The sequence below is a fragment of the Nomascus leucogenys genome, chromosome 20 (genome assembly GCF_006542625.1).
Source record: "Nomascus leucogenys isolate Asia chromosome 20, Asia_NLE_v1, whole genome shotgun sequence".
Classification (NCBI taxonomy): Eukaryota; Metazoa; Chordata; class Mammalia; order Primates; family Hylobatidae; genus Nomascus; species Nomascus leucogenys.
The window spans coordinates 67,278,646-67,292,071 of NC_044400.1; the positions used below are offsets into that span (position 1 = coordinate 67,278,646).

The window sequence follows — 13,426 nt, forward strand, 5'->3', positions numbered from 1 at the left end:
TTGATAGTAAACTCTCAGGGTTTTGTTTTGTTTTTTTTAATTTCATTTTCTTTTTCACTTTCGTTCTTAAAAGATGTTTTCTCTAGGTACGTAATTATCTGTTTGGTACGATTGTTGTGACTGCCAACTAATAGTCTTTTCCTTATAGGTAACTTTACACACTCTACTTTTGGGCTGTCTCTCGCTCTTTCTCTCCCTGTTTTGTTTATGGTATTCTGCAGGTTGTCTTGGATGTGATTGGAAGCAGATTTCTTTTTTTTTTTCTTCATATAAGCCACAGAATATATTTAATTCAGGTTAAACATGAAACTAGAGTAATGTTCTGTCCTTATCAAGTAGCAATTACATTTAAAAAAAAAAAAAAAGAACAATACATTTCTGTCTACATTCCAGCAATCCAGTAAGGCAGCACGGGTCACAATCCAACAAGGCAGCAGGGGTAACAAGCAGTTTGATGAGGTGACAGGGGAAGAAGATTTCCTTTCTTTATTCTACTTAAGAGTTACATGTTTCCTAAAACTAAGGAGAAATCTCATCAATTGTGGACATTTTTCAGCCATTATCTGTTCAAATATATTTTTATTCTCACTTTTATTTCCTGTCAAAATCCATTGAGACATATTTTGGATCTTCTTATTTTATCCTCCCTATGTCTTCCTTTTCACATTTTCCATCTCTTTGTTTCTGTGTAATACCATGATTAGTTTATTCAGAAATATTTCCCAATTTACTAATTCTCTTTCAAGCTATTTTAATCACGATTTAACCTGTGTCTTGAGTTTCTAATTTGTCATTATACTTTTCATTTCCAGAAGTTAATTGTTATTTTTTCCAAATATGCCTGTCAGCATGCTCATAATTTTACAAAAGAATCACTAAGCAAGGTATCAAAAGTGACTGGGAGGGTTATTTTAGATAAGATGGGTCAGGAAGACCTCCATAAAGAAATGAGTTTGGGCTGAGACTTGAATAATGAGAGGAAGTCCTCCATATGAAGATCTAAGGTCGGGGCATTTAAGTCAGAAGAAATATCAAATATAAATACAAAATATCAAAACTCAGGGCAGGGATGTATCAGATATATTTGAGGAACTGTATGAAAATTGCCTCAGTCAGGTGAAAACCAAGAGATTGTTCAAAGCTTTTTTAATAAGGTGAGATTATAGAATGTGAAGAAATAAAATTGTTACAGTATGTATAAGCTGGATTTTTCTTTTTTCCGTTTTGTAAAGAATGTCATTTTTTTAAAAAGTGCACTTTTTAAATTCAGAAGTTCCATAAATGCTACTATCTAAAATGTCACTTGACTAACTTAATTATTAGGTATATAAAGCAAAAAGAAAAAGAAAAAAAAATTAGTGTCCTCTGTTGCCATTCAATTTTTTTACAAAAATTTGTTATATGGGTTAAGTATTCCTTATCTGAAATGCTTGGGACCAGAAGCGTTTCAGATTTTGGATTTTTATATTATTTTGGAATATATTTGCATGTACATAATAAGATATCTTGTGGATGGGGCCCAAGGCTAAACGGAAAATTCATTTGTTTTATATACCCCTTATACAAGCAGTCTGAAAGTAATTTTATATAATATTTTAAATAATTTTGTGCATGAAGCAGTTTGTGTTAAGTACTCATATGATATAAAGTTGATCACCAACCCTGTGGGTTTCCAAGTGTCAATTCTTGGTTTTTTCTTTTCCGTTGCAATTTCTCCAAGTATTCTCTCCCCAAAGAGATGACTTTCATACCTACTTTATAACCTTGAAGTTATCAATATGCCAAAATTGGGTTCTTATGCCCAGTTGTAATAAAGCTGATATTTTGTATTTAATCTTCCTCTTGGTTTTCTGTTACATTAAGAACAAAATTTACATTTCTTTTAATGACTTACTAGGTTCTGCCAAGATTTTGTTCCTGCCTACCTCTCTGGACTTGTTCCATTTCCTTCTCTTCTTGGCCTAGGTGTAAGTCACACTGTCTATGTCTGACACTCGCCAAGCCCACTCTACTTCAGGGCCTTCATCATTGCTGATCCCTTTGCCTGGGTTACTCTGCCTTCACATATTCTTGTTTTTTTTGGCTTGCCCCGTGTTCATCATTTCTATCTTAGCTAGAGTATCCCCTTAACAATAAGAAAATGATAAATTCCAAATTCCAATATATAAACAAAAGAAACTTCTGCATGACACAGAAGAAAGCAGTATTAGAAAAATCAAAAGACAGTGGCAGTCTGTGAAAAAATATTTGTACCTTATAAAATAAAAAATGAATGATTCTAATCTATTAAGAGTTTCAAAAAATTGAAATGTAAAATATCAACAACCTGATAGAAAAATGAGCATAATTATACTGTCAGTTCATAGAAGAAATTTTAAAAGCCCTTAAACGTAGGAAAATACTCTCAACCATACTCATGTGATTCACATCTGTCACACTGATAAGAATTCAAGTTCAGCTATATACCCTGTTTGTCAAAGCTGTTAAGCAACAGACATTTTCATGCATTACTGTGGAAATACAAACTGGTGCAGTCCTTATGGAGGAATTGACAGTATCTGTTACATTTTATAAGCGTTTGTCCTTTGACCTAGCAATCCCATTTCAGGGAATCAAGCCTTTAATTACACCTGCACAAATGTGGAATGATACGCATTCAGGGTGATTCACTGGGACATTATTTGTAATAGCGGGACATTATTTGTAATAGCAGGACATTGGAAATAATCCACATATCCATCAGTAGTGTCTTGGTTAGTTAAATTATTTACATCCACACAATGGAAGGCAAACATCAAAAAAAACGGTGAGAATGATCTCTTGATAGCGAATTTCCAGGTTTTCTTGTTAGGTAATAAAAAGCAAGATGCAGAAATACATATATTACATGCTCTCTTTTGTGTAGAAAAGCAGGGAAGATAAGCCAAAAACTAATGACAATGAGTGTGGTTACCAAGAAGGTGATGAAGTAAATGAGGCAGATGAGACAGGAATGAAAGTGCTCTCAACAGAACTTGTTATTGAGTTTTATGTAAATATTCTGTATATTCCAAAGGATAAACATTTTTTTTAAAGTAGAGCAATCCCAAAAACTTGAAGTAGAATATAACAAGTAAACCTGGCTGGGTCAAATTAGTAACATAATGTTTGTAACATAACATTGAAAAAAGAATTATATCAAGTGATTTTACCCAGCATTTTGACTATACATTCTTAGTGAAATACATTCCAAGGGCAATAGAATATATTCTAAGGGCAAAAAAATACTTTAAGGAACCCTTAAACCTTTTTTTTAGTAATACTAGTAATAATGTTATCATTATTTTTTGAGTCTGTAGAACAAATCAAATATGTAATCCTATTAACATTAGGAAACCAGTATTTTCAGTGTAAGAGAAAAAACAAGCAACATCAAGTAAAAAACCTTATATTACATGTGGATTGGAAATGCAGTGCAAACCATGAATTATTTTCAAAAATACACATTTCCTCGTCTAATCACTGAAATAGCCTATAAGCGATGAAAACTCAGTGGCATTGAACCTAAACCTGGAGTGTGGTCTGTAAACATTATTTCCCTTTGAAAGGAAGCAGGCCTCTTTGGACTTCAGGTTTGGACTAGGAAATGTACAAGATGAGCCTGGAATATCTTGTGCTAGCAGGCAAGGAAGCCCAAAGACGAATTTGTTAAAAGAATACAGGAGTCAATGTTAAAGGTTCCCAGGTGGTCAAATACGAAAATATTTGATCATCAGTAGAAGAACAATTTCAGTGGAATAAAAAATATTGAGTGTTTTAAAATGTACTCATTTATGAGAACCAGAAACTGAAGGTGTCCCCCAGAGTTAGTAGTCTCTATTGGAGGTACACACCACACCAATTCTTTACTGTGAAAATTAGCAATTAAAGGAAAGTGTTAAGCATTTATCTTGCTTTTTCTATACAAATTGTGTTTCAGGACAACCAAATCATTTAAAGAAAATTCTTGAAGAATGTTGGCTAATAAATATGGAAGGCATAATAGACTTAAAATATTACGGTTTTTCCACCCCTAATAAGATAATTGAATCAAGCAACAGCATCAGAAGATAAAGACTAATGTAAATTAATACAGCCACTGTGGAGAACAGTTCAGAGGTTACTCAAAAAACTAAAAATAGGGCCACCATATGATCCAGCAATCCCATTGCTAGGTATATACCCTAAAAAAAAAAAAAAAAAAAAAAAAAATGGAAATCGGTATATCAAAGAGATGTCTGAACTCCCCTATTTATTGCAGTTTTATTCACAATAGCCAAGATTTGGAAGAAACCTAAGTGTCCATCAACAGACAAATGGATAAAGAAAATGTGATACATATACACAATGGAGTGCTATTCAGCCATAAAAAAGAATGAGATCCTTTCATTTGCAACAAGATGGATGGAACTGGAGGTCATTATGTTAAGCAAAATAAATCGGGCACAGAAGGACAAACTTTTCATGTTCTTACCTACTTGTGGGAGCTAAAAATTAAAGCAGTTGAACTCATGGAGATAGTAGAAGGATGGTTACCAGAGGCTGAGAAGGATAGTGGGGGGTGGGGTAAGGAGGAAGTGGGGATAGTTAATGGGTACAAAAAAGTAGAATTAATAAGATCTAGTATTTGATAGCACAACAGGATGACTGCAGTCAATAACAGTTTAATTATACATTTTAAAATAACTGAATATAATTATATTGTTTGCAACACAAAGGATAAATTCTTGAAGTGATGGATGCCCCGTCTACCCTGATGTGATCGTTATACAATTGTATACCTGTGTCAAAATGTCTCATGTATCCCATACTCAGTAACCACAAAATTAAAACTTACAAAAGAAACAGGCCAGGTGTGGTGGCTCACACCTGTAATCCCACCACTTTGGAAGGCCAAGGCGGGTGGATCACCTCAGGTCAGGAGTTCACGACCAGCCTGGGTAACATGGTGAAACCCCATCTCTATTAAATACAAAAAAATCAGCTGGGCGTGGTGGTACATGCCTGTAATCCAAGCTATTTGGGAGGCTGAAACAGGAGAATCACTTGAACATGGAAGGCGGAGGTTCAAGCTGAGATTGTGCCATTTCACTCCAGCCTGGGCAACAAGAGTGAAACTCCCTCTTGAAAGAAAGAGAGAAAGGGAAGGAAAGGAGAGGAGAAAAGAAAGAAAAAGAAAGACATTGTTTCACATCCACTAGGGATAGCTAGAATCTAAAAGATATAATAAGTGTTGGCAAAGATGCAGGAAATTTGGACCCCTGATATATTGCTGGTAAGAATATAAAATGATGCAACCCCTTTGGAAACAGTCTGAAGTTCCTCAAAAGGTTGCACATCCAGTTATATAATCCAACAGTTCTACTCCAAGGAACCTACTCAAGAGAATCGAAAACATGTCCACACAAAAACTTGTACACAAATGTTTACAACAGCATTATTCATAATAGCCAAGAAGTGCAAACAACCCAAATGTCCATTAACTGAAGAAAGGATAAGTAAAATATTGTATATCCATACAATGGAATAGTATTCAACAATAAAAAGGAGTACTGATGCATGATACAACATGCGTGAACCTTAAAAACATTGTGCTAAGTAAACGCAGCCAGTCACAAAAGACCAAATACATGCTTCTATTTGTATGAAATGTTTAGAATAGGAAAATCCATAGGCATAGAAAGTAGATTACTGGTTGCCAAAGGCCAGGAGTCATAGGACAAGGGAGAGCAGTCGCCCAAGGGTGCAGGATTTCTTTCTAGGGTGGAGAAAATGTTCTAAAATTGTGATGGTTGCACAACTCTGAATACAGAGAAAACTGCTGAATTGTAGTAGCCAAGATTACGGGATCAACCTAAATGTCCATCAACAGATGAATGGATTTTTTTAATGTGGTATATATACGAAGTGGAATACTATTTCAGCCAATAAAAAATGAAATCCTCTCATTTTCAACAACGTGGATGAAACTGGAGGACATTAAGTAAAATGAAATAAGTCCAGCACAGTAGGACAAATATAATATGTGTACTTGTCACTCGTGGAATCTAAATAAAGTCGATCTCATAGAAGTAAAGAGTAGAATAGTGATTACCAGAGGCTGGAAAACAGTGTGGGGAGAGGGATGGAGAGAGGTTGATCAACAGGTACAAAGTTAGGTAGGAGGAATACTTCTTGTGTTCTGTTGCACAATAGGGTGACTATAGTTAATGGTAACATTTCAAAACAGCTAAAAGAATATTTTGAATGTTGTCACCACAAAGACAAGTGTTTGAGGTGGTGAATATGCTAATTACACTGATTACTGTACAATGTGTATATGTATACATGTATGGAAACATCACGCTGGACCCCATAAATAGGTACAATTATGTGTCAATTCAAATCAATAAAACATATATATATATATATATATATATATATATATAAAGATAAAAAGTACTAGAGGAAAGATTATTTTGAGAACTTTACAACAAAGGGGTCAAACTGTCACCATCAGAACACACTGATCACTTGAGCATCATTGAAAATAGACTATGTACCTTGTGATATGTCACTTCACCTGTGAAGTATTCTTACCAAAAATGTTGAAAATGGATCTAAACAATTCTTAGACCACTGGTTCTCAAGCACAGTCAGGAAGCCCTAAGAATCCCTGAAACCCTTTCGGGAGTTATACCAGGTTAAAATTAATAGTATGTTATTTGTTCTTTTTACTCTCATCCTCTCACAAGTGTGTATAGTAAAGTCGCCCAGAAGCTACATGATGTGTGATATCTCAACACAATCAATGCAGAAGCAGATGTGAGAATTCAGCTGTTTTCTATTAAGCTGGACATTAAAGAGTCTGCAAAACTGTTTTTAAAATATAATTCTTTTTACTCATTTTGAAAACTTTTCATAAATGTTTTTGTGAACAGTAACATTTTTAGCGTTATTGTTATCAATTATAAATACTTTTAAAATCCTTTTATTTAATTTCTGTTATGGTAAATATCAGTAGATATAGCCCACATAAACAGAAGGTCTTTAAGGTCTGCAATAATTTTTAAGAGTGAAAAGGAATTATCAAATCCAAGTTTGAGTTACTTGCTTTATTGCCAATTCCAAGTTTATCAAAATTATTATACAAGAAATTTTTTAAAGCAAAGTAAATGCTACCACAGGAAAACAGTGCAGATGGTCATCAACTTAAGATGGTTCAACTTACAGTTTTTCAATTTTACAATGGGTGTATTGGGATATAAATGCATTTTTGACTTACTATATTGTTTTATTTAAAGTGGGTTTATCAAGACATAGCCCTATCATAAATTGGGGAAAGTGCTGCCCTTAGTTAGAGACCATGGCCAGGCATGGTGGCTCACACCTGTAATCCCAGCACTTTGAGATGCTGAGGCAGGTGGATCACTTGAGGTGAGGCGTTCAAGACCAGCCTGGCCAGCATGGTGAAACCCCATCTCTATTAAAAATACAAAAATTAGCCAGGTGTGGTGGTGCACACCTGTGATCCCAGCTACTCTGGAGGCCAAGGCTGGAGAATCGCTTGAACCCAGGAGGCAGAGGTTACAGTGAGCCAAGATCATGCCACTGCACTCCAGCCCGTGCAGCAAAGCAAGACTCCATCTCAAAAATAAATAACCTTAGAATCAAATGTATCACACTAAGAATCAAATGTAACACAGAGACATTATTTGATTCTAGTTGAAGATACCAACTATAAAAACACATTTTGGACTCAAGAAATTTCAATGCAAATTAGGCATTAGAAGTTAGCTTTACCTACTGTAGAAAAACTAGAAAACAAATAAGAAAATGAAGAAAATAACAATTATCCTGTATTCTTCCACCCAGAGCTATCTGCAAGTGCTCCTGTGTTCAGTCCTTCCAAACCATTTTCTGAAGAATATCTACATGTGCACAAAACACACTCGCAGTGCTCAGCCCCACTGACCTACTACATGAGATATATATCCTCTGTAAACTGTTTGCATAATTTATATTTTTGACATCCTTATGTTACTAAGTATTTTTCTGCAGAATCATTTTAATACTTAAATTCATTTACTTAGCTCAATAGTATGGAAGGGTCACATATTGTGTGTCTTTTATATATAAATAAACATTCTTGAGCTAAGGTTTTAAACTCAATCTTAATTTTTACTTCAGGACAAATTCCTAGAAGTGAAATTGCTGGATCTAAAAGAATGCACAATGCTGTTGAAAGTCAAGATAGTAGGGGTAGGGGCAAGGTAGTGACCACAAGAAGATACTGAGGTGGGGGAGCGTCAGGGTTGACACTGGCAAGTAGGTGTAGTTTTTATACAGGAAGGTTGAGTTCATGAAAATTCATTAAACTGTATAGTTAGATTGTACTTTTATGTAAAACATTTATAAAAGGTTTTTTAAAAGTAATTTTTGGAGGAGCATAACAAGGAGTCTCAAACGTATGGTTAAAAAATCTTCCACTATGACGTTGCAATAAGTATACAAACTGTTTTAAATAATATATTTGGCTAAAACTTTTTACAGAATAAGGTAATGTAATATAGAGGATAAAAGAGAACATGTTCTTTAAAATGTTTTTCGTAGGTACTGACTTGAAGCCTTTTGAAGCCATGATTTAATTCAGTACTTGCAGGAATAACTGAAGAAAGAAAAAAGAATTACAATAAAAGTCTAAAATGGCATTTGGTGGAAATGTTGAAGGCTTATTTTAATTTCATCTGTGGCATTTTCCTAAATTTGCTATTATAATTGTTTACATCTTAAATTCACTATAAGCACTTTACTCTGATTTAGATCATCTCTTATCATAATGAATAAATAGATTAATGAATTCTGTAGTATTTCAGCAATATATATACAAAATAAAACACATCGGGAAGAAAATAACTTACAGTTAAAAAACTATTTGAGCCCGGGCATGGTGGCTCGTGCCTGTAATCCCAGCACTTTGGGAGGCCAAGGCAGGAAGATCATTTGGCGCTCAGGAGTTCAAGACCAGCCTGGCCGATATGGTGAAACTCTGCCTCTACTAAAAATACAAAAATTAGCTGGGCATGGTGGCGGGTGCCTGTAATCCCAGCTACTTGGGAGGCTGAGGCAGGAGAATCACTTGAACCCAGGAGGTGGAGGTTGCAGTGAGCCGAGATTGTGCCACTACACTCCAGCCTGGGCAACAGAGTGAGATTCCATCTCAAAAAAAAGAAAAGAAAAAGAAAAAAATACTATTTGACTTGCAGAGGTAGGCAAATGAAGGAAAAACCAATCCTAAGGCTGGAATAATGTGCTACTCTTGTGTTATTTCTCCCATGACTGAAACCGCGTAGTTAAACAGTAACAATCAAAACAATTTTATTTGCAGTGAGCATAAGACTTCAAATTTTTAAAACCGAAATTTGGATAAACCCAGGGAATGCTTTTACACTTTGTTGATTTTTTGCTAATCAAGTTTACAGATTTTTTTTATTATGGAAACTTGGGAAAGGCAGAAAAGTATGTGTAAATGTGTATGTAGGCGCATACATACCTGGGTATGTGCATGCACACAATCACATATTTTAACTGCTCAACGCTTTATCAACCAAAGATCACCATTGTTCCCATTTTTGTAAATTTACTTCCACAGTTTATTCTATATTTTATTTTATTTGGGGGTTCTTGTTTTACATCCAAAACATGTTTACATCATCTGTATATCAAATTTTATATCATACCTTTTAAAAATGTTATAGTAGCATTTGCATTTACATGTTTACATCATCTGTATATCAGATTTTTATATCATACCTTTTAAAAACGTTACAGTAGCATTTGCAGTTTTTTCATGCTTTATTAATTGCCTTAATGGCAGTGTTAAATCTAATTCTCAAGCAAGTGAAGGAACCATAATTTATGTAACCATTTGTTAAATATTTAGTGTTTTTAAAAAATTATATAGTCTACGGTATATCTTTGTATATAAACCTTTTTTATGTTAAATATTATTTTCTTAAAATAGATACCTAGAAGAGTGTAAACATCTTTAAGATTTTTGCTGGCATATGGCTACATTGTTTTTTGTTTTTGCGTTTTTTTAAGAGACAGGAGTCTTACTGTGTTGCCCAGGCTGGACTTAAACTCTGGGCTCAGGTAATTCTTCCATCTCAGCCTCTCAAGTAGTTGATTTCTCTTTCATTTTCAGTTTTATCATAAAATTTGCACATTAATATACCTATCTATGCCATCCGGTTGTTGTGAGAACTGGATGAGTTAAGACATGTCATGTTTGTAGCAAATGCTTCGAACACTTTAAGTACACTATAGAAAAATAGTTTTAAACACATTAGGTTTAATGTAAGTTACTAATGTTTTCTAACAATCAGTCGAATATAATTAACAAAACCATAAGAATCTCCTAGAGAGGAGAATAGCAAAAGGCCAAACAAGAGATGAAACAGAATGATTTCCTTGGAGGGGTGGAAAACAATTCTATATTATGAAGGTTCCAGTTGTCCTTTTTGAATAGATCCTTTATCAGAAATTTGCATGACAATACAGGAAAGAAAACAGTTTATAAATGAAAAATTGAAATCTGAATTTTAACTAAAAATTAACCCAATAAAGTGTCAGTATTCAAGAAATTGCCCAATTTGGCCATGACTTCAATTTTTGAAACGTCAGTTTATTTTTAAATTTAATTCTGGTAGTGTTATATAGACAATTACCTGACCTTGTTCAAATATTGGATTGGCTTATCTTTAATTCTGTACATTTTACAATAGTGTTTGATCAGAAATAATTAAATTATAATGTTAAATGACCCATCTCCAACCAGTAAATGAAAACAATTTTGTATTTATTATTAAATGTTAGTAAAAATTTTGAATATACAGAAAAATACAAGTAATAATCATGTACTTGTTAACCAGAATTAATAAATATGTTATTTGGTCATATTTACCTCTGATTTGTCTTCTCTTAAGGAACTAAAGTATTTCTAGAAATACAGTTAAGATCCTTTTAGATCTTTTTGTTTACCTTTGGAAGCAACCAGTGATACCACCTATTTATGTATCTATAAACAAAATAGTTTTGTGTGCTTTAATATTCACATAAATGGCATAATAAATACACTATTTTTCACTTAATCCTGAAGTTTACTTATTCACCAAAAATTAAAAATCACAGCAACACCAACTGTTATCAAGGATGTGGGAAATAAATTTGGTAATATCTGTTGTTCAGCACTTCTGATAGTTTATCTTAGAGAAATTATTGTACATGAACACAAAAAAAATTTAGAAGGATATTCATTTCAGCATTGTTTGTAACAATGAAAAACTAAAACAACCTGAATACCAACAGTAAATAAATGGGGAATAAATTACAGTGTAATAAGATAGACTGCAGAGAATATACTAGTCAAATTGAATTAATTACCTCCCCCTCCACCTTACTTAGTTTGTATTATCTTGTAATAGCATGCTGGGTGCTTAGTTTTATCTACATTATTCACTACAAGATGGTGGGAGAGGTGACCAAGAGTTGATTTTAAGCAGATTTTTATCATGTATTTTGAGTTAATTTTAGTACTTTGGAATGATGTACACACAAAATCTAGTTATATCTCCATTGTGAAGGAGTGATGTAATCACCATTCAGATAGATGTAAATTATGAGGAACAAGAAAATATCCTTCCCCCACCCCCACAATTCCTGGGCTTTCTCTATCCTTCCCAAACTGTCTCTCTCATTGTTTTTGTTTTTCTAATTCAGACAATCCTAGGAGTAACTTCTTTTGACTTTTCCAGCCCTTGAACTACAGGCTTTATGAAGAAAAGGGAATCATGCTATCAGCAAAATAGTATAGATGGTTAATACTGCTAACAAAAAGTGAGATTTTCTGTAGATAACTAAAATTGATCTAAAATTCTTAATGGTACTAGAACTATTACATATTTATGTATTTTGTATTTACTATGTGGACATTAATTGATGAAAGAATTTTAATGCAATGTGACAGAAATATGATGGAGTACATTTTTCATTTTCACTAGATACTGTATTACTTTATTTGTCAAATCCTTTTAGAATAAAACTTTTAACATAGCCTAGATGTGGAGAAAGGGCTATGAAGAAGAGATAAAAGCATTTCTCAATAAGATCATTGTTTAGACTTCCTAAAGAGAAAGAATCAGAAGTATAAGCCTATTTGCATAGGTTTCTGAAAGATGGAATAGAGCTTATATGTAGCTCATCCAGATTAAAATGCGCTAGTTAGTGCTTTGTGTGTGAGTAGTCCATAAAAAGAAAAGAAACCTTTATTGCCCTAGGTAGAGAGCTGCAGCCTAGTTTTTATAGTATCTGTAAAGGAGAGAAGGGTTTCTTGTACCTCCTTTCATAATTTCTATTTTATGAAATAATTTTAAATGGAGCATATCAAGTCTAAGAGAGCTTAGAATGGGGGAAATTTCATTACTTCGTTCTGAGACTAAGAATAACAGACTTAGGAGAATGTGTTTTATATGCCATAAACTGTACATAAAATGAGCAAAATCAAAATTAGTGAATAAAGTTATAAACTTGAATATGGGTTTGGCAGTTATCCTTTCTTATAAGTTCTTAAAGTAGTAAAATTTTAATTGCCAAAAAAGAGAAATGAGATGATAGAACAGAGAAAACATTTCTTTCTCCTTTTAGTAATTTTTGGCACTCTACCAGTGTTTAGTAATACAAATGAATAAGTCAAGATCCTGAACCTTGAGGGATTCAGTCTCATGGAAGAAAAAGATTTATAAATCAATAATTGCATGATAGTGTCATAAGTGTTATAGGATGCTGTCCACGCAGGAAGACAAAGTAAGCATCTTCTGCCTGGGCGGGGGATCTGAGTCTTTAAGGATAAGTAGAATTTTGATGAGTAAAAGTTTGACAAGTCGAATAGATAGAGCATTCTAGGCAGAGGGAACAAGGTACTGCAATTTGAGAGGCATAACACTGCGTAGCACGTTTGAGGGAATTCAAGTAGTTACATAGATACATGAGACGTATGAGGTTTGAGATGAGTTGGAGACTAAGCTTAAAATTAAGCTGGATGGGTAAACTGGGGCAATAAACTATATTTAATAATTTTTCAAGATACTCTGTGCCGGGTACTTTGCTTCTTCAGTCTCCCCCTTTTACCCTTCTAATCTGTGGACTCTAACCTCTAGCCACACTGAATTTTTCCAGTTCTTTGAAATTCTATTCAAACATTTATTGAATACTTATTGTATGCCAGGCACTATTCTAAGCAGCAGGGATATATTGATGAGTAAAATATGCATGGTCTCTGCCTTCACATAGCTTATAGTCTGTGGCTAGCACTGGTAGGTATATGAACAACTAGCATTACAACCCGCCAAATACTATAAGTAAGTGTTAC

General features: G+C 33.8%; 1 protein-coding gene across 7 annotated transcripts in view; it reads left to right on the forward strand.

Moving 5' to 3' along the window:
- The window catches only part of LCORL (ligand dependent nuclear receptor corepressor like), a 185,847-nt gene that overhangs the window by 127,444 nt on the left and 44,977 nt on the right, over positions 1 to 13,426 (forward strand). Inside the window, exon 6 of one of the 7 annotated variants that reach the window (XM_030801151.1) lies at positions 7,873 to 9,154. The exons of the other annotated variants lie outside the window; for them this stretch is intronic. Coding sequence (XP_030657011.1) covers positions 7,873 to 8,027 — 155 coding nt within the window. The 3' untranslated portion in view covers positions 8,028 to 9,154. Of the gene's footprint in view, positions 1 to 7,872; positions 9,155 to 13,426 lie in introns of those variants that run through there. 7 annotated transcript variants of the gene reach the window in all.